Here is a 17,093-nt window from a genome sequence, read left to right as displayed (position 1 = left end):
TCTTTGTGATAATTGTTTTTGCAACAGAGGGGAAAATGTCATAAGCAGCATCTGAATAAGAATGGCAGCTTACTTAATTCTTGGCCCTTAATGAGGATGGAAAGTGCCCTACCTCTGGGCATGCATCTCACCTTTTTCTTTTGAAGGAAAGGACAAGGCTGTGACAGGACTTTCTCCTGCCAGACTGTGGGATATGTGGTATAGGTCAAATATTCTTAGTACGCTTCTGTCTGAGGTCGTGCCTGTGACACTTGCTGATGCTGGAGTCATAGTCAAAAGTGAGTGGAATACATACACCTAAGCAAAGCCGACTGAAGACTGTTGAGACTCCTCCCAAGCCACAGACTCGCTGACACCGTGTTCCTGTGGTTAAAAACTGTGAAGAATCAATGAACAAAAGCAGCGGCCTGGCAGTGTGTCCAGAAGAGTTCACCACACTTCTTTTTGAAAAGGGGACAGTTTCCACCCCATCTTTGCCATCCCCCTTATAATAAAAAGAACCTGTTTCTCATCCTGATTCGAAACCAATGTCTAACATTACACTAAAGAAGGATTTGCTTCTGGCTGGCTTAGGGACATGTGCGAGTGTTTCAGCCCTAGGGGTAGTTTGCATCCCGCATCTTGCTGAGGTACTTCGAAGTTTGAATTTGGTGTGTAAGAACCTCTACTGAGCATCTTAAATTTGGTGCTGCATGTTTGGGTCCAAATTCTGATTTTGGGCAAGCTGTGAATGTGAAGAGAGGCTGTTCACTGGTGTCTTTTTCTTGTCTTGCGGGCTCAAGCCTCTCTCCGAAGAGAGTGTTGGTGCTTCCTGGAGAGGTCAGTGTCACGTTCTGAGGAGCATTGCTCTTCATGAATCTCATTTCAGCAGGTTGCTTTTTATTGACCGCTAGCTCAGCTACTGAAGAACACACTGTCATAGTTCAGTAAAGGCCAAAACCTCTTGCAGAACACCTTGCGCATCCTGCCTGGGATCACTGCTTTCAAGCCAGGTCTTGTACACTGAAGGCTTTATTCTGCTTAACCCTGTCAGTCCCTCTCCTTCCTCCCAGGGAGGGTCCAATGCAGCAAAAAAAAAAGAAAAATAATCATCTCCTGTGTCCTGTAATTGAGTATGGGTTGTCCCCACTTCTTTACAATTAGTGTTTTGGGAAGAATAAGAGAGAGAAGGGTTCATGTTGTTCAAGTCAGTGTCTAAAAGGTGGAATACAGGAAATTAATCTAGTGACAGTGTTGGTTGTATTGCTTCACTGCTCCCCCAGGTTTGAGCCTTTACCCCAGCTGACTGAAACCTGGTTGCTTTTCACTTTTTTTTTTTTCTGCTCCCAGAATGAGACCTGGCCCTACTTAGAACAAGATATTTGAGTCGGTATCTATCCAGCTTTGTCCACCATTTCATGCCTCTCCACCTTTTGTTCACTTCTGCTCCTGTTGTGCTTTTTGCCTGTTTCTTAAGTGAAGAATATGAGGCATAGCCCTAGTGAGTAGAGGTTTCCCAGTTACAGCTTCCCAGAAACATCTTTCCTGATTTCTGCATGTTGTCTTGCAGCGTGTTCCTTCCCTGTTATTTTATCCATTGGCCTTGAGAGGTAAGAGATGCTGGACTGGAGAGTTCTGGAGTTGCATCTCATGGCGGCTATAGATGTCCTTTTCAGCACTGCCTTCCTTGGAAGGATGCACGATGAGTGCAAGGATGTGGCTCTGCATCTCAGAGAAACTAGAAGAGTTTCAAGTATACAGCTGTACTGGGACTCTCAGTTCTGTTCTGAAGTGCACATGGTTTTGCTCAGTTTTTATATGGGAAAATCTAAGCATTGAAGTTAATCACAAGCAAATCCACAGCAAAACTGGAAAGAACAGAACAAGGGTGTCCTGGCTGCTCCTGTAGCTGCTGGACTGCTCTGTGAGTGGTTGGTAATTCCCTCTTTGCTATCTTGGCTGAAATTCTGACATAAATTATTCTCTTATCTTTCAGCCCATGCATACTTGCAGCAAACAAACATAGCCTTAGCCCTCTCCACTGGAGAGAGCTGATAGAGAATTGCTTTATAACGGGCCCTAGCAATATCTTTTGAATCCCTGGATTTTAAAGGCAAACTGAAAAGATACCCATGTAACTGTAGTATTGCAGGTAGAAATGTCTTGCATCTGAATATTTTATTTCTATCCCCTTGTATACAGTGAAGGTTACCAGGATGGTGAGCATTTCTAGAGAGATGATAGCTGTGAAAAGAGAGAGCAAGATAGGTACTGGTTAGTATCGATTCCTTCCCTAAAGATGAGGCCCGCTTCCTTTGTGGCTGCAGGCAGCTCCTTAGTGTTTCTACCTTATCTTCACTGATGTGGGGTTGTGGAGCTCAGTTAAGAGAACCCTGTGGAACGACTGAAGATCTTTATTACTCTCACTGGTGATAACTGGGGAAGTGCTGCTACATATGTAAGCTACTGCATTTTTATCTGGTCTAAATTTTTAGAGAGAGATAAATAGGGTGTGTTTTGGTTTATTCAATTTGCGATTTAATGTCAACCATTGTAAGACAAAAAAAATGAGATGAGTACTGTAAATCAGAGTTCATGTATTCGAATACAGATGGGTGAGTTCTGACTCCATGTAATTTAAGGAAATAGTATTGAAAGACACTCAGGTAAAATGAAGACTTTTAGCAAATTGTGGCTAGAATGTTTTTGTCTTGGTGTTTTTTTTTCCTTTTCCCTGCAGGTAAACTTTACTTTCTTGTTCTATATCATCTGAAGGACACATGCATTTTCTGGGATTTTGGGAATGATTTCTGGGGTTCTGGGATTAGACATCAAATTTAACAAGATGATATATAGCTTTGAGGAGACACATTTGATGTACCACTTAGCCTTCCCATAATTTACTGCCTGCCTCCAGTCTCTGGAGGGCAAGGGGTTTATCTACACTCCAACCTGACTTTATAAATAGCAAAGCAGGAGAGGGAAAAAGAAAGCAAGCTGGGGACCTGCCTGCTAAACTGTTATGATATGATGGTGATGCAGGTAGGTGACATTAAATGCTACTGTCTGCATCCTTAATTGTGAGTTGTCATCACCTTGGCCATTTGAGGACGATAATGTGCTGTTCATATTCCAGATTTCTATTGTTATTCATAGGACTGTATGTTCCAACATTCAAATGCCTATGTATAATTTAAAAACAAAATCTCACGTTTTTTGGGAGTGGCTTTTTAGTGGAGACAAGGAGGGAGGAAAGATGTGAGTGTACTTTGACTGGTTTTGCATGTGGTTAATTTTCCTGCCTCAGAAGTGTTAGCAAGCTGACAGTATCAGAAAGACCAAATGGAAAAATGGTTGCTTCCAAGATGTAATGAAGATTAAAAACAAACAAGTGGGGCTGGGAGGTAAGGGGGATCTTGCTCTATAGTCATTTGCCATTTCTGATTTTGCAAATAGCTCTGCAGTGTCGTTTGATCTATGCTTCAGCATAATTTTACCAGGAGATATTTCTGGCCTTTTGCTTTACAGTCAGATCCCTTTGCTGGGCTATTAGGTTGAAAATGCAGTCAAGTATTAACATCGAAACCATTTATGTAACCTCCCACTGCATGGAACCCCTCCAAAATACCCTGCAATTGAGGGAGGGAAGGGGAAGGAGGGGATGAAAAACAAGAGCTGGATAGAAATAATGCCTGCTCTGGGATTTAAATAGGTCAACTCATTTCAATAAATAGAAGTTAGGCTGTTGATATATGCCCATCTACTTAAACTGTCATCGAAGTTCACTTAGCTGCATTCCAGCAGAGATTGGCCGTTAAAGAGACGTGAAAGGCATTGTTACAGCGGACTTAAAGAGGGAAAAGGAAGGAGGAACAAAGAAATAGCCAGGCAAGGAGATCATACAAGTATTACGCTCTCAGATTCCTGGTGGCACTGACAAGTGTTGATAACTCTCTCAGCATCTACCTTCAGAACGCTGAGTCCCACTTTCCTACCCTGCCCCTGTGTTTGTCCCTATAGGATGCTCGCATATGGCGTAAGTCTAAATATTCCTTTTTTCCCCTTTTCTGCTGGAATATATTTAATTTGCTTTGAACAAGAGCAAACTCAAATCCCAGGGCCTCTGAATAAGGGGGAGTTATGGAGGGGGAATACAATGAATGTCTTAATCCTGTGTCACCCTGTCTTTGAGACACTGTGCTACATTAAATTGATTTTGCAAATGAAAGCTAAAAGCTAAGCAAAAGCCACCAATCTATTTTGCCTAAAGATGATTTTAGTGCTCTTTATGTTCCCCTAAATGACAAACCAATTTGTTACCTGCCTACATAAACATTTGCCTATATTAGCACCAGAAATGTTTTATTTTTATTAGCCCAAACTTTATCTTTTTATGAAGACACAGGGGCCCAATAAAATTAGTGTGCAAATATAATACCCAATTTGCATTTTTTCCATGGTCAGCAGAAAAGCTGAGCAAAATCAATTTGATATTAGGTCAGCATATACATCAATAAAGCATACACATACACAGGACCATTGTAATGGTCCCAGTAATTTCCATGCTGCCAGAGTAAAGAGATTAAATAATATTAAATGCTCCAAAATAGCTTTGCTGTTAAGAGGAATGTAAAAAGAAGAGAGATTTTGGCATAAAATGGGCAATAAAGGATAATAGTTGCACAATCTCCAACTTTAAAACATTGTGACGATCTCAGAGGCAGGCTTCCTGCTAAACGGCCCCAATTCAGCAAAGCTCTTATGCCAACACTTACATTTAAGCGCGTTTTTAAACACAATAGAAGTCCGTCAAACGAATCACATATTTGAGCACCTGACAGAGTCAGGGCCAGAACCTGAATGAAAATCCAGAACTTGAGAGGTTTGGATCCAGTTTTGAGCATTACATGCAGGACCCTTGCTGGGTAGAAGGTCCATGCACAAGGGAGGCTTTGCTAAACAAAACCCTCTGCGCTCCAGATGGGACTACCTAAACATGATGGTGGGTGAGGTGAGTCAATGAGCAATGAGGGCACCTTTGTAGCAGTGCTCCCCCTGCGCAGACCTGACCTCCCATGGATTCTGCATGGGAGCCAAGATACTGCTGCCTCCCTTTCCGCATAACAGTACATAGGAATAGTTGACTGACTTTCAAAAACTTTGCTAATCTCTTTGTGGTACAAATGGCATAATTTTTACCTTCTGTGCCACTTGGTTTCTTTGTACTGCTCAAGCCAATTATAAGAAGGCAAGAAAGAAAAGCTTGTGTTTATTTGACCTCACCAAGTCCAGTGGGATTTGGTAGGGACCAAAAATGGTGTTCTTTTGCACACTGTGTTGCTGAGATGTTGCACTCCTACCTGAAATGACATTTGTGACCAGAAGTAACAAAAATAAATGGAATTAGGTGCTAATCTGGTCTCTTAGGAAAAGCCAGAGTACAGTAAATGCTGCTTGGATTTGATTTGCTGGAGCAGGTTAATGTGGTAGAGACTAGGCAGTCAGGACAGCAATGACATCAGTGTTCGCTTTCAACGCAGATGTTACAGTTCTGTTGGACACAGACAAGCCGAGACAGCACAGTAAAGTGTAATACAATAGAGTTCTTTCGATTTCCTCTGTGGAGTCTTTAACTTGCAGGGTTTTGAATATAAAATGCTGGCAACAGCTCACCTCATATTGCAAAGTACCTGAGAAAGGAAGACAATATGGAATTTATTTGCAATGGATACACATACCTCATGAAAATATATGAGGGTATTTAAATCAAATGATTTTGGGGCATATGTTCTTAGGGTGATGGATTTCCATTTCTTCTGATTAGAGCCTTCTGGTCTTCTACAGATGGGGTGAAATGTGGGAGGGAAGAAAGGCAAGCTTTTCCTAGTACCTTGCCCCAACTTTGAAGTCCTCTGCAAAGGAGTGGAATTAACTTCCAAGTTCTCCTGGTGGGCACCCTTTAAAAGCTTTCTGAAGTAGACTTCTTGGGTCAGACTCGCTCTTCCTTTGTAATCCATCAGCCTTAGCGCTAATTTGTGAAGTTGCATCATTACCATACCATGGCTACAAGACTTAAAGAAACCACAAATCTGCAATCTCTCTGCAGTCTGTTTCTGGTCTGATGTGGTAGCAGGAACGATCCTGGATGTTGAGCAAAGTTCCACCTCAGTTCTGTTACAGCACGTCATTTTGGTAGTGCAAATGGGATCCCATAAATTTAATATTTCTGCATGAAATTTCTAGATACTTGTTATTAAGCTAGTACATACAAATACTGTCATTTTCATGTTTTTATAGTAGCATAGAAATGAAAATTGAATGAAAATGGCTAAGTGAATTTGCTGCCTTCCCATGAAGGTTTAGATTTTGATCTGTCTTTTTTTTTTAGTTGGAATTTTTTTCTCTGGGACTTTGTTTTAGTTGCACTACTGCGATATGTAACCAAGAGTGGAAATTGCTGTTTCCCAGGTGAGAGCTGGGGGAGTGTTGCCAGTGGGATTGCTTTAAGTAGTTGGCTTGTACGTGCTATAGCATTAGAGGAGAAGGAACATGAGTTGAGGTCCAAACGACACAAGTTATATTCAGAGTGAGGGATTTGAGTTGCTTGCTTGCAGCTAACTGGGTTTCTTTTCAGTATGACATTTGCTTGGTGTTTATCACCATTATGGTAGCTTTAGAGCCCGAATAGATTTTAAGGTTAGTGTTGTTTATTCTGACTAGCACCTTAGATCTTTACAGCTTTGCCCAAGGGAATTATCCTCTGCAGCAGAGCAATAGGATAGGATGGTGGTGGGTGAGTAGCAGGCTATGAGGGTGTAACACGTAGTGGCAGATTGTTTAGGTCCCAGTCAGATTCTTAAGTCAAGGCAAATATTATCAATGATGATGGTAGTGGTACCCTTCAGAGGGAAAAGAAAATGTTTAGTTCAATCTTCAAGATACTTTCTGAAAAAGAAAATTAAAAAGAAATAATTCCAGAAATCTATAAATTTCTTGCCTTAGAAACAAAACTATTTGACGAAAAAGTTTTCTAAGATTCACTGCTATGGCAGTTGGAAGGGTAGAAGGGGTACCACAACAGACTACTTCTCTGCATTTCCACAACTGGAAAAGTTGTGGCTAAATGGAGCATGCCTTTCTGTCATTTTGCTTAAGTGCTTTTGGCATCTACTGAGCAAAGCTATACACTTTAATCTGTTTAATTTTGATTGATCTTTTCAATCCTGAAGCAGAAAATAGGATGCATTTTCAATGTAACATTTAAATTAAAATATGAAATGGTGTTTTGTAGTTGTTGTACCCATTATTGTTTGGTGGGTTAACCTTGGCCAGCTGCCAGATGCCCACCCAGCTGCTCCCTCTTCTACAAGACAGGGGGAGAAAATAAGATGAAAAGGCTCATGTGTCAAGATAAAGACAGGGATATCACTTAGCAATTACCATCGTGGGCAAAGCAGACTTGACTTGGGGGGAAATTAATTTAATTTATTGCTAAATAAAATAGAATTGTATAGTGGAAATCAGAGAGAAAAATTAAAACACCACAATTCCTCCCCCTGTTCTCCCAGGACTGCTTTCACTGCCAGCTCCTCTACCTGCCCTTCCCCTACCCCTCCAGCAGTGCCAGGAATGGGGAATGGGTAACGGGGTTGTGGTCAGACCGAAACAGTTCCTCTCTGCTGCTCCTTCTTCCTCACACTTTCCCCTGCTCCAGTCTGGGCCCTTCCTGTGGTCCTTCAGGAGAATCTGGTCTGGCATGGGGTCCTCCATAGGCTGCAGTGTGGGTACGTGCTCCAGCCTGGTCTCTCCACAGGGCCGCAGGGGACTCTCTGTCCCGGCAGCTGGAGCGCTCCCTCTCCTCCTCCTCCAACCCTGGTGCTCACAAGGCTGTTTCTCCCTTTTTTTTTTACGCCCCTCTCACTTACTGCCTGTGTGGCATTTTTGCCCTTCCTTAAATGCACTTTCAAGGAGGTGCCACCACTTCTGCTGAGGGGCTTGGCTATGCCCTACTGTGGGTCAGCTGGAGCCGGCTGGAACCGGCCCTGACCAGTACAGGGCAGCCCAGCCTCTCTTCAGAGAGCTCAGCCCTGCAGCCCCCGCTGTTGGCACCTGGGTACGGACACCCACTACAATTGGTAAGGAAAAAAAACCACAAAGCATTTTTTTTTTTTTAAATCCTGACGACTGTAGCCTGATCATACTTATCCTTTCTTTCTTTTTTTCTTTCACACTTTCATTTTTAGGCTATATATAAAGCCACAGAGAGAGAAGGCAGTGCTGTTGCTCTTTGGACTTAGGGGACTGTTTGAGGTATATGTGTGTGTACATACATACTTGGCATTCCTTTTATCACAGGATGTTATGGAGACCAAGACAAGCATGCAAGGCTGAATATATGATTTCCAAGATCACCTGTGGTGTGTCTGAACAGATAGGTTATACTGTGCTGGTGCTGGGTTAGGGTTAAGGCTAGGAGCCCAGCCTGTAATTAATGCATGCCCTGCACCAGCTGGGTTCAAAGTCCCCATCTCAAACTCTTAGGTATTACAGTATTAAGTATGGACTAGTCTTTGGTTCATACTGGAAGCCCTTGGTGCACCTTGTCCCATAGGTTGGCTAATGGGCATCCATGTTGCCTCATATGCCCCCCTTTTACCTGTGTTTCCAGAGTAGCTGAACTGTGCTTGAAGAGGACCTGCAGAACTGAAAGCTTGTCTGCTAGTTTAGTTTCTTCCCGTATGTTCACAGAGCCTTCTACTCAGGCAGGGACTTTACTCACCAAAGCAACTTTTACCAGATTCACCCACATTGAGAAGACACTACTGAATTTTCTAGGCTGTCCAAGCTGCATTAAAGAGACATGCTTTTCCAAAATGTTAACAGAAACATTTAAGAAATGTTTGTTTGCTCGTGCAGATGCACACATTCTGAAATCGAAACACTGAAAATGAAAATGACTCTTAAAAAAAAAAAAAAAATTAACAGGTCACATTATTTCATCCAGCCCAAATACCAGAAAGAAATACACGTGTGCGCAGTCACACATGCAGTCACACATGTGTATTTTATTGTTTCTGTATGAATAATGCAGGATATTGCTTAAAGAAAAAGATTTAGAAAGGTATTGTTGGGCTTGACAAACTTAGAGAAAATGTCTGCTACATGGACAGCCAGCTGTGCCTGTGCTGATTTTGAGCACTGCGTGTCTAGGAGGCCGAGTACTATGGAAGGGTCTGTACATTGCAAGGTTGTGCAGCAAACTCACACTCTGCAGCAAACGTATTGGGCTGGAAAGTGAGCGATGCATTAGGGATTGTAAGCCAAGGCAGAGTGAGGTTGCTTGGCCCTGAGTGCAGGGTGGTCATTTGGTGCTCTTCCATCCCCCAGGGAAGCAGGCAAGGGAGGTCCTGGTTTGCACCCAGTGCCACATCTCCCATTGACTCCAAGCAGCTTTGCACTGAGCCCTAAATTGGGAAAGTTCTCTTCATTTCCAGAAGAAAATGAACTGACTAATGATTTTAATAACTGTTACAAAGGATAAAGCATAAATAAAAAAAAAAGTTGTAATTAAAAACAAACAAAACCAAACCCACAAAAAACCTCAAACTAATCCTCTGTCCAAAAGATTTCCTAACCAAGGAGCTGTTCCAGCTCCAAATAGTGGCAGTTATGTTGCTGAGCTTCACTTCTGTGCTGAGCCACTGCCCCTTTAATGTAATGCTGTTTTTCCAAGAGAGGAGGAAAACTCCTCTCCTCTTGCAAAAGTGATCCCAGCCGCCGCCTTTTTGCTCATTAAAGTTGGTTTGCTGATTTATCTCCTTCCTCCCACACTACTTAATGTTAACGCAAATGATGTGGAGTGGTCATCAACTTCTAGCTGATGGTGTTGTGTTCCTTTTTGCTGCCTCCCACTTTTCTTCTGCAGACAGAATTGACCCCACCAGTTGCTACGTTTGTCAGAGACATTCTTTCTTATATTTTTTAAGCTCTGGGGCTCAAAAAGACCAGAGTGGTGAAGCTGGAATATGAAAGAACAAATGAATGGCTGAGTTACAGGGTGAGCAGCTGTAGGACACTTAGAGAGGCTAAGGAAATAAAAAAGAAATCTGCTGAGATTGTCTCCTGAGAACAACCAAAAATATATCGATTATTCCTGTGGTGCTGTTAGGTGTGATTTACCATTGGGGAAACTGAGCATTTCTAAGAATTCAGGAAATTAAAAAAATAACTCAGGTATGGTCTCGAGGACTCCCAAACATCTTTGAAATACTAAAAGTCTATGTTTGGGTATATACGTAATGCATCTACCTAATTAAAAAAAAAAAAAGCTGGGATTTAGTTTCCAGTCTCCTTTCAGTGTGTAAACTTTTTATTTCAAAACAAAGATTTAAACTGTCTCTAGCAATTGGATCCTGCTGTGCTTAGTATTACCCCTGCTGTGTGTGTTCAGATCTAGATAAGACATCTAACTGAGGTCCTGACCTCTTATGGTCTTTAAAATTCCCAGAACCCGTTTTGAAAGAGCGTAATTTTTATTTCCTGTTTATTAAAAGCAGTCACTGCACAAACAGAGAAAACATCCTGCTTGACCCATGCAGTTTACGGCTGAAGCAAGTGGCCCAAGTAGTGTGGTTTCAATACTGGGGGATTAACCCATGTTAAGTTCAGTGTAGTTGGGATCTAAGCCTCCCTTCCACCTATCTGTAATTTGAATGGGACGCAGCACATTTTCACACCCTCACTGGAGAAGGTTGCTGGATTTAATCCTGGTCTCTCTTCCATACTTTATTGTTTTTTAATATCTCTTTCAGTCAGGGCAGATGCAGTCCCAAATAGTTGAGATTTAAAAAAAAAAAAAAAAAAAAAAACAACAAACACCAAAAAACAACCTCCCCAAATCCCCCAGAACAAAGCCTAATAAATGTCATTTGTTAGCACTTTACCGTTGTTTGGCACTGTTAAGGCTTGTATCAAGTGTAATGCAGGGTGCAATTGGCTTTCCGTTGTGAATGGACCCCCACTGTTGTTCTTGTCGCCCCAGGGGGACATTTATCACAAGTGAGAGAGCAATTACAGTGCAGTTAAACTCACTGTAGTATATCTTGATTTTTTTAAAAAGAGAGCTAACTTTTGTTGTTGCAGGTTTGGCTGCGTGTCATTAGTTTTGCAGCCCTTGTGCAGTCTGCTATATGGCCTGGTATGGAGACCCAGTGATGCTGCCTCCTTTAATTATAGACTGTGCTTATTTATAATGTATGACCAATTTTAATAAAAGGATATGCTTTAATATTAATGGCCCTTTGTGTGCTACATATGGGACCCAGTTTAAGGATCTTTATCTCTCTTTTTCCCTCTGTCCCCTGCCACCCCCTTCTGCTGCAGCGAACCTGCGTCCCGGGGCTGAACAGAAAGTGGTGTTCATCACTGCACGAGTCCACCCTGGGGAAACACCATCTTCCTTCGTGTGCCAAGGTTAGTGTCTGCATGAAGATGGCAGATCTGGTGAGATCTGATTTCCTACCAATGCGGGTATTGGGTTTGCATAGCTTTGCGTCTGATAGAAGGCTGAGTTCACACAACAGTTTTTTCCACAGTGAGGATATTAGCAGAATCTCTCACCTCTACCTGTCGTCTTGGAGGCAGTAGGAATATATTACCTGTGAGTCTTGTGAATGTTTGCTGAACTTGATCAGAATTGGATAGTGGGCTCTGAAGCTATTCAGGAAGAACTGACAGTCACACTCATACACATACAATGTGTTCACATAAGGCTCCTTTTCTTAGGAAAACAGGCTGGAAACGGTCTGGGAGTGGTTCTCTGTTAAGTGCTTATGTTTTCTTGCTGTCTGCTATCTTCAGCTTCTTTTCCACCACAAAGCAATGACCCTAGTTCTCCAGTTTAATTCTGAGAGGCCTCTATTTGTCTGAAGCTGCTGCTCTGAGGAGCACAGCTCCCAGTGGCTGACAGCTGTTCCCTGCACAAAGCATTCCTGCTAAAAATAGAAAGCAAATTGCCCAGCTCGTATTTATAAAGAGTTGTAAATCTCAGGCTTGTGGGTACAAATAAATAAATAATCCTGGCATGTGTTCGCATAACTTCATTGTATAGGTCTGAAATATTGTACTTATGGTATGTGACTTTCTGTGGTGGTAAATTGTTGATGGTGTAAATCAAGGTAACTTCCCTGAAGCCAAGGCAATGTGCTAATTTACTACATCAGCTTGGATCTGGCCCTGCCTAGCCAATGAGTTGCATCAATCAAGCATATGCAGAGTTTATTACGTTGGCTGCTTGTAATGCCACAGATTGGTTTGCGACTGGCCCTGTTGGTGCCTAAAGACCTCAGTGGGAAAGGTCTGGCACAGTTTCATGGTCTTCTCTGTGTGCTCCTCATCCTGGCAAGGTCCTGTGTCTGGCATCTCTCTAAGGCAAAAGGTCAACAGCTGTCACTTCTGCTGTCCTAGCCCAATGGGCTAACAGGACGCTGGCCCGTGGAGTAGCAAAGGTAAAACCCTTCCTTTAATAAAGTGGTCCTTCAGACTGAGAGCAGGAAAACTCAGTGAGTTTCCCATCTCCTGTGGTGGCATACTCAATGCAGGGCATTATAGTACACATGATGTTTGTTAATGAATATGGATTTTTAATTGGATGCTTTGATTCTGTTTGTGGCTGCTGGCATAGCCCTGTGAAATGCGGGCTGAGGCACGCTGCTGAGGTGGTACTTTGTAAATGACGTTATTTTATTTTGATAATGGAGAATTTATTCAAAAAGAAAAAAAGGGAATGTGAAAAAGCGGGTGGCATGCTTAGCCTGATGAAACAACTGGATGGAAGTCATGCTCTGATTCTCTCAGAGAAACTTCATGTTTTGTAGGAAAAATTAAAAAGAGAGGGGGTAAAATCAGAAAAAGAAAAGGGAGGGGTCAGTCTTGGAGAAGCACATCAGAAACTTGCTGTGACTGCAGTTATAATGCACGCTTGACTCGCTTGGAAATGCACGGATCTGAAGGCACTGAACTCCGCTGTGCATTGAGCCATTCTGCCCAGTGCAGATGAAGCTGCCTTGTGTGTATAATTAGTGTCAAGACAAGTAGAAATGGCAACCATTTTAAGGCCATTGCTGCGTTGTTTCTAGCATTGCCAAATGTGAAATTAGGTGCTTGCTCCATCTTTGGAAACTTTTGTGTGGCAGGGTCAAAAGAAGGGATAAAAAGGATCCCTTTGGCAGTCAAGTGAGGGCACAATGAGGAATTTTTTTCTGGAGTCTTGGGAAACATTTTGGCAGAGTTCGGTGTTGCAGATTTAATATCCAAATGCCAGCCCAGTGCATATGGAACATATCAGGATTTTTTTTTTTTTGTAGAGAGATTTCTTCTTGAATGTTTGATTATGTTCACCACCTGAAGTATTAAGATATGGAAGCTAATCCCAAAGATTCCCCAGGTGCAAGCAGCATCTCATATATGGAAGAGCAGAATTATGACTGCTGAGGCCTGGAGAATCAGCCCATAGGGGAACAGATAATGAGTTACAAGCATTCTTTTTTTTGTTCTTCATTTTTTCTTAGGTTTCATTCAGTTCAGGCTCTGTCTTCCTCTTTAAAGCTCTAAGCTCATAACTAACGCCTTACTCATTTTTCTACCTGTCTTTGAGCTAGCTGTGTCTCTTCCTGCCCTCTTTGGCCTGCTTCTGCTAAGGATATATAGCTATGTGTAGTCTAAACACTAGCTTCCTGGGACCTGACAGAAGCTCCCTATTACATCTTCCATTTTTTGATTAGGTAAGATACCCTGATGAGAAGCAAGTTGTCCAGCCTTGATACATCAGGATATACTTGGTCCTATGTATAGGTCCTTTGTCCTTCACTTTACTCACAGATTAAATCTAATCAAGGATCTTTGTGTTCCTGTGGGAAAAGACCATAAGATCGTCTCCCCATTCAGAGCTGTATTGTTTCTGTGTCATCCTCCTTCATATTCCATTATGAAGAATCCACTGAAAACTGCATTTTGGATACAAATACCCTGTATTCCTGCAAATGTACAAGTATTGTAAACTTGGATACACACCTCTGTCTCCTTACAGCTGTGGAGTGCTTATGGCAGTAGCCAGACCTCCTTAGAATCATTAGGCACCTCACCCAGCAGTTAAAAACAAGTGCTGTAATATTTCACACATGGTGCAGCTGCTGAGCTGTAGCTCACTTCCTTAAAAGGCAGACAAAACCCCAGAGGGCTTCTTCATAGAAAGATGGATTAAGAACCTTTTGTTTCTGTTTTGGTCTTTTAAGAGTTATTACAATGCTTCAGGTTAGCCTTTTTAGGAAGTTTTCCTGATAATTCTTAACTGCTTGTTGTGAAGTTCAGGGACAGAGATGGAGAGTCAGTCACCAGAGAGTATATTTGTGTGAGTACCCTTCACATCCAAAGGTAGGACAGTGCTCTCCTCCTCCGACTGTGACGGTCATTGTGAGCATTGGTGCTTGTGTCATGTTTGGGGATGAGTAAGTAGGAGTAGGGTTTAGGATGAAGAAGACTCTGTTGTTTCCACATTATTCTTGTAGACCATTTTCTAACCAGCTGGAATCACTGCTGCTCCTGGAGGGCTTTCATAGTGCAAAACAAAACAGTGTGAATTCATCTTACAGCTTGAACTCATCTCTCATGGGCTGTTCAGATTTCTGAGGGATTTTTCTGAAGTTGTGGTTTTAGATTCTTTTCCTTTCTTAGATATTTTTCCTCATTTTCCTACCCTCCCTCCCCCCAGTATTTTTATTTAAGAAAACATATGCTATTTTCTGTCTTCCACTTTATACTGTTAAGGCAAGTAAATTATTAACTCTTACAGATAGGGTCAGATGTCAGATAATGCCTATATATGTATGTAGTGTGCACAAATATGTGTGTGTAAAATCTGTATAAGTCCCTACCCTCTAAACACTGGTGATAAGCCAGCTTTCCAAAGGCTTGGATTTTACCCAAGGTCTGGCAATAGGAGTATTTTTTTCCCCAGTATTCTTACAGTCTTATTTTCCTTCCTTTGGCTGCTAGATTTTATTTTCTTTGTGGGAGATAAGCAACTGTCCCTCATTATTCACATGCATGGAAAGTTGTAGGAGACATGTGGTGACTACCATGTTTAACTTTGTCCTGTATGCTTTGGCTTTTGCCAGCAGTCAGTAATTGCAAGCTTAAAGCATGCCTAGATGGACTTAGACATGTACTTTCTTCGTAGACTTCCCATGTTCTATTAGTAGGATGTCGTTTGTCATCTTTTTAACATATTTGCCAGTGTGGCATCCAGCATGACATCTAAATGCAAAAATGAAAATTTTTACCCTAAGCATTTTACTTCAATATAGTTTGCCAGGCTAGGATCCCAGAATGGAAGACCCAGTGCAAGAGGGGAGGGAGAGGGATTCCACAGCTGGGTTTGCAGATGCTGAGCATCTTGTGTTAAGTGTAATTTGACCTGAAGCTGACCTTGAAGCTTATGGGCTGAATAGGGAACAGCCATTAAAAAGAAAATATAAGGAAAACAGACACCTGGGACTCTTATCCATAAGAAATGGAGCAAAAATGACTTTTCAATCAATCTTTTTTCATTACAGCTGCTTAAATGAATGCTCCCTCTTGCTTCACCTTAAATCAGATGATATGAAATGAAAAACCAGACTACACTGGGCAATGTCTCTGTTTTCTGTTAACATTCTTGGTCTGTGTTTTTAACTCCCACCCTCTTGCCAGCAGAGGGCAGGAAAAAAATCTGAAAACTTTTGTACAAATTTTGATTCTAAGGTTAAAGAATGGGGTAGAAGCGGGGACAGACTGCCTGAAAACAAGTCTCCCACCAGCTGGCTCAGGAGTCCTGCTGTTGCACAATTACTCACTGGGCTAGTGGGTAATTGAACTTGCTCTCCACGTGACCAAGGTGCTCCACATACTGTGAAGGATTTTATTCCTGGACAGATTCCAAAATGGCCTCTTCAAAGTGGTGGCAGTTTTCTAGTTCACTTCATGGAGGCAGTGCCTTCAAATTCTTTGAATTTGATCCTTCAGGATCCCTGCAGGAGTTAGAGAGTGAAGTTGCTACAACATGAGTGGGACTTGGGTTTTTTGTTTGTTTTGTTTTTTTTTTTTGGGGGGGGGGGGTTTGCTTGTGGGAAAGGCATTTGTATGTGTGAGAAGGGTCATTTTGAAACTTAGTGCTACTACTTGGAATTTTAGCCAACCTCTGTCTTTTATTATGAAGAAAGAGGAGGAATAAACTGTTGGGGTTAAAAGCTGCTTTTCTGCTTCCTTCACTAAGCATAAATCTTTTGAGCATTAGGGCATAAGTGATAGTAACTGAAAGACAGGACAGGGTATGTTTTAAATGCAAGAGTAAATGCAGCTAATGAAGCCTTTACATGTGAAAAGAACCCTTCTGAAGTAACAGAGGTGATGACCTTGCTCAGCTGTTTCCAGGGGATACATTTCTCCTAAAGAAATGAAACCAAGTTATGTAGGCATTGGTATATGATGCTTTTGGTAACAGTGGCTGTACTGGAGAAAAACACTGAACCCAGAAAGTGCCTGTTGTGGTAATGATGGGGCCCTCAGAAGCTTGAGGGCATCATCTGCCAGACTTCATATCGGACTGAATTTGCATCTGAATAAATGCATGGGTTGCATCACTTCTGACCTCACTTAATCTGTGGTACTCTTCCTTCTAGCAAGCCAAATCATCTTCATTTCTCAGCTATATTTCCTACCAGAGGAGGAAACAAAATAGGATTCCATAGAGAGTGGGGATCTTATATATGCATGTTTGTTATATTACTGTAAAGTCTCAGTTCTGTCTTCTCTGCCAAATGAAAGACACTGGAAGCAAACACTTCTGCTCTCCTGGCTACTTCTAGACACAAAGTGAACGCCTTCATATGTATAAAGGCTTAGTTTGTCATTCATCTTTGGATGCAGGAGGGTGCTCTGCCTTGGCCATGCAGCAGGCCTGTGAGTGCACTCTGATGCAGGAACGCTCTTCGTGGGGGGCCTTTGCCAGTGTTTCAGTTTGTGGGCTGCATTGCTAATACTGAAGAGAACTGAGCTAAACAGAAGCTCCACTTTAAGAG

The 17,093-nt window shown here is 42.0% G+C and overlaps 1 protein-coding gene across 1 annotated transcript in view; it reads left to right on the top strand.

Annotated features, from left to right (window-relative positions):
* The window catches only part of AGBL4 (AGBL carboxypeptidase 4), a 981,249-nt gene that overhangs the window by 737,603 nt on the left and 226,553 nt on the right, over positions 1 to 17,093 (top strand). The window contains exon 7 of the mRNA XM_075508731.1: positions 11,362 to 11,451. Within this exon, the coding sequence (XP_075364846.1) occupies positions 11,362 to 11,451 (90 nt within the window). The remainder of the gene's footprint in view (positions 1 to 11,361; positions 11,452 to 17,093) is intronic.

Source organism: Mycteria americana, chromosome 7, assembly GCF_035582795.1.
Source record: "Mycteria americana isolate JAX WOST 10 ecotype Jacksonville Zoo and Gardens chromosome 7, USCA_MyAme_1.0, whole genome shotgun sequence".
Lineage (NCBI taxonomy): Eukaryota > Metazoa > Chordata > Aves > Ciconiiformes > Ciconiidae > Mycteria > Mycteria americana.
Note: the sequence above shows the minus strand (reverse complement) of the source record. Positions and strands in the feature narration are given on the sequence as shown.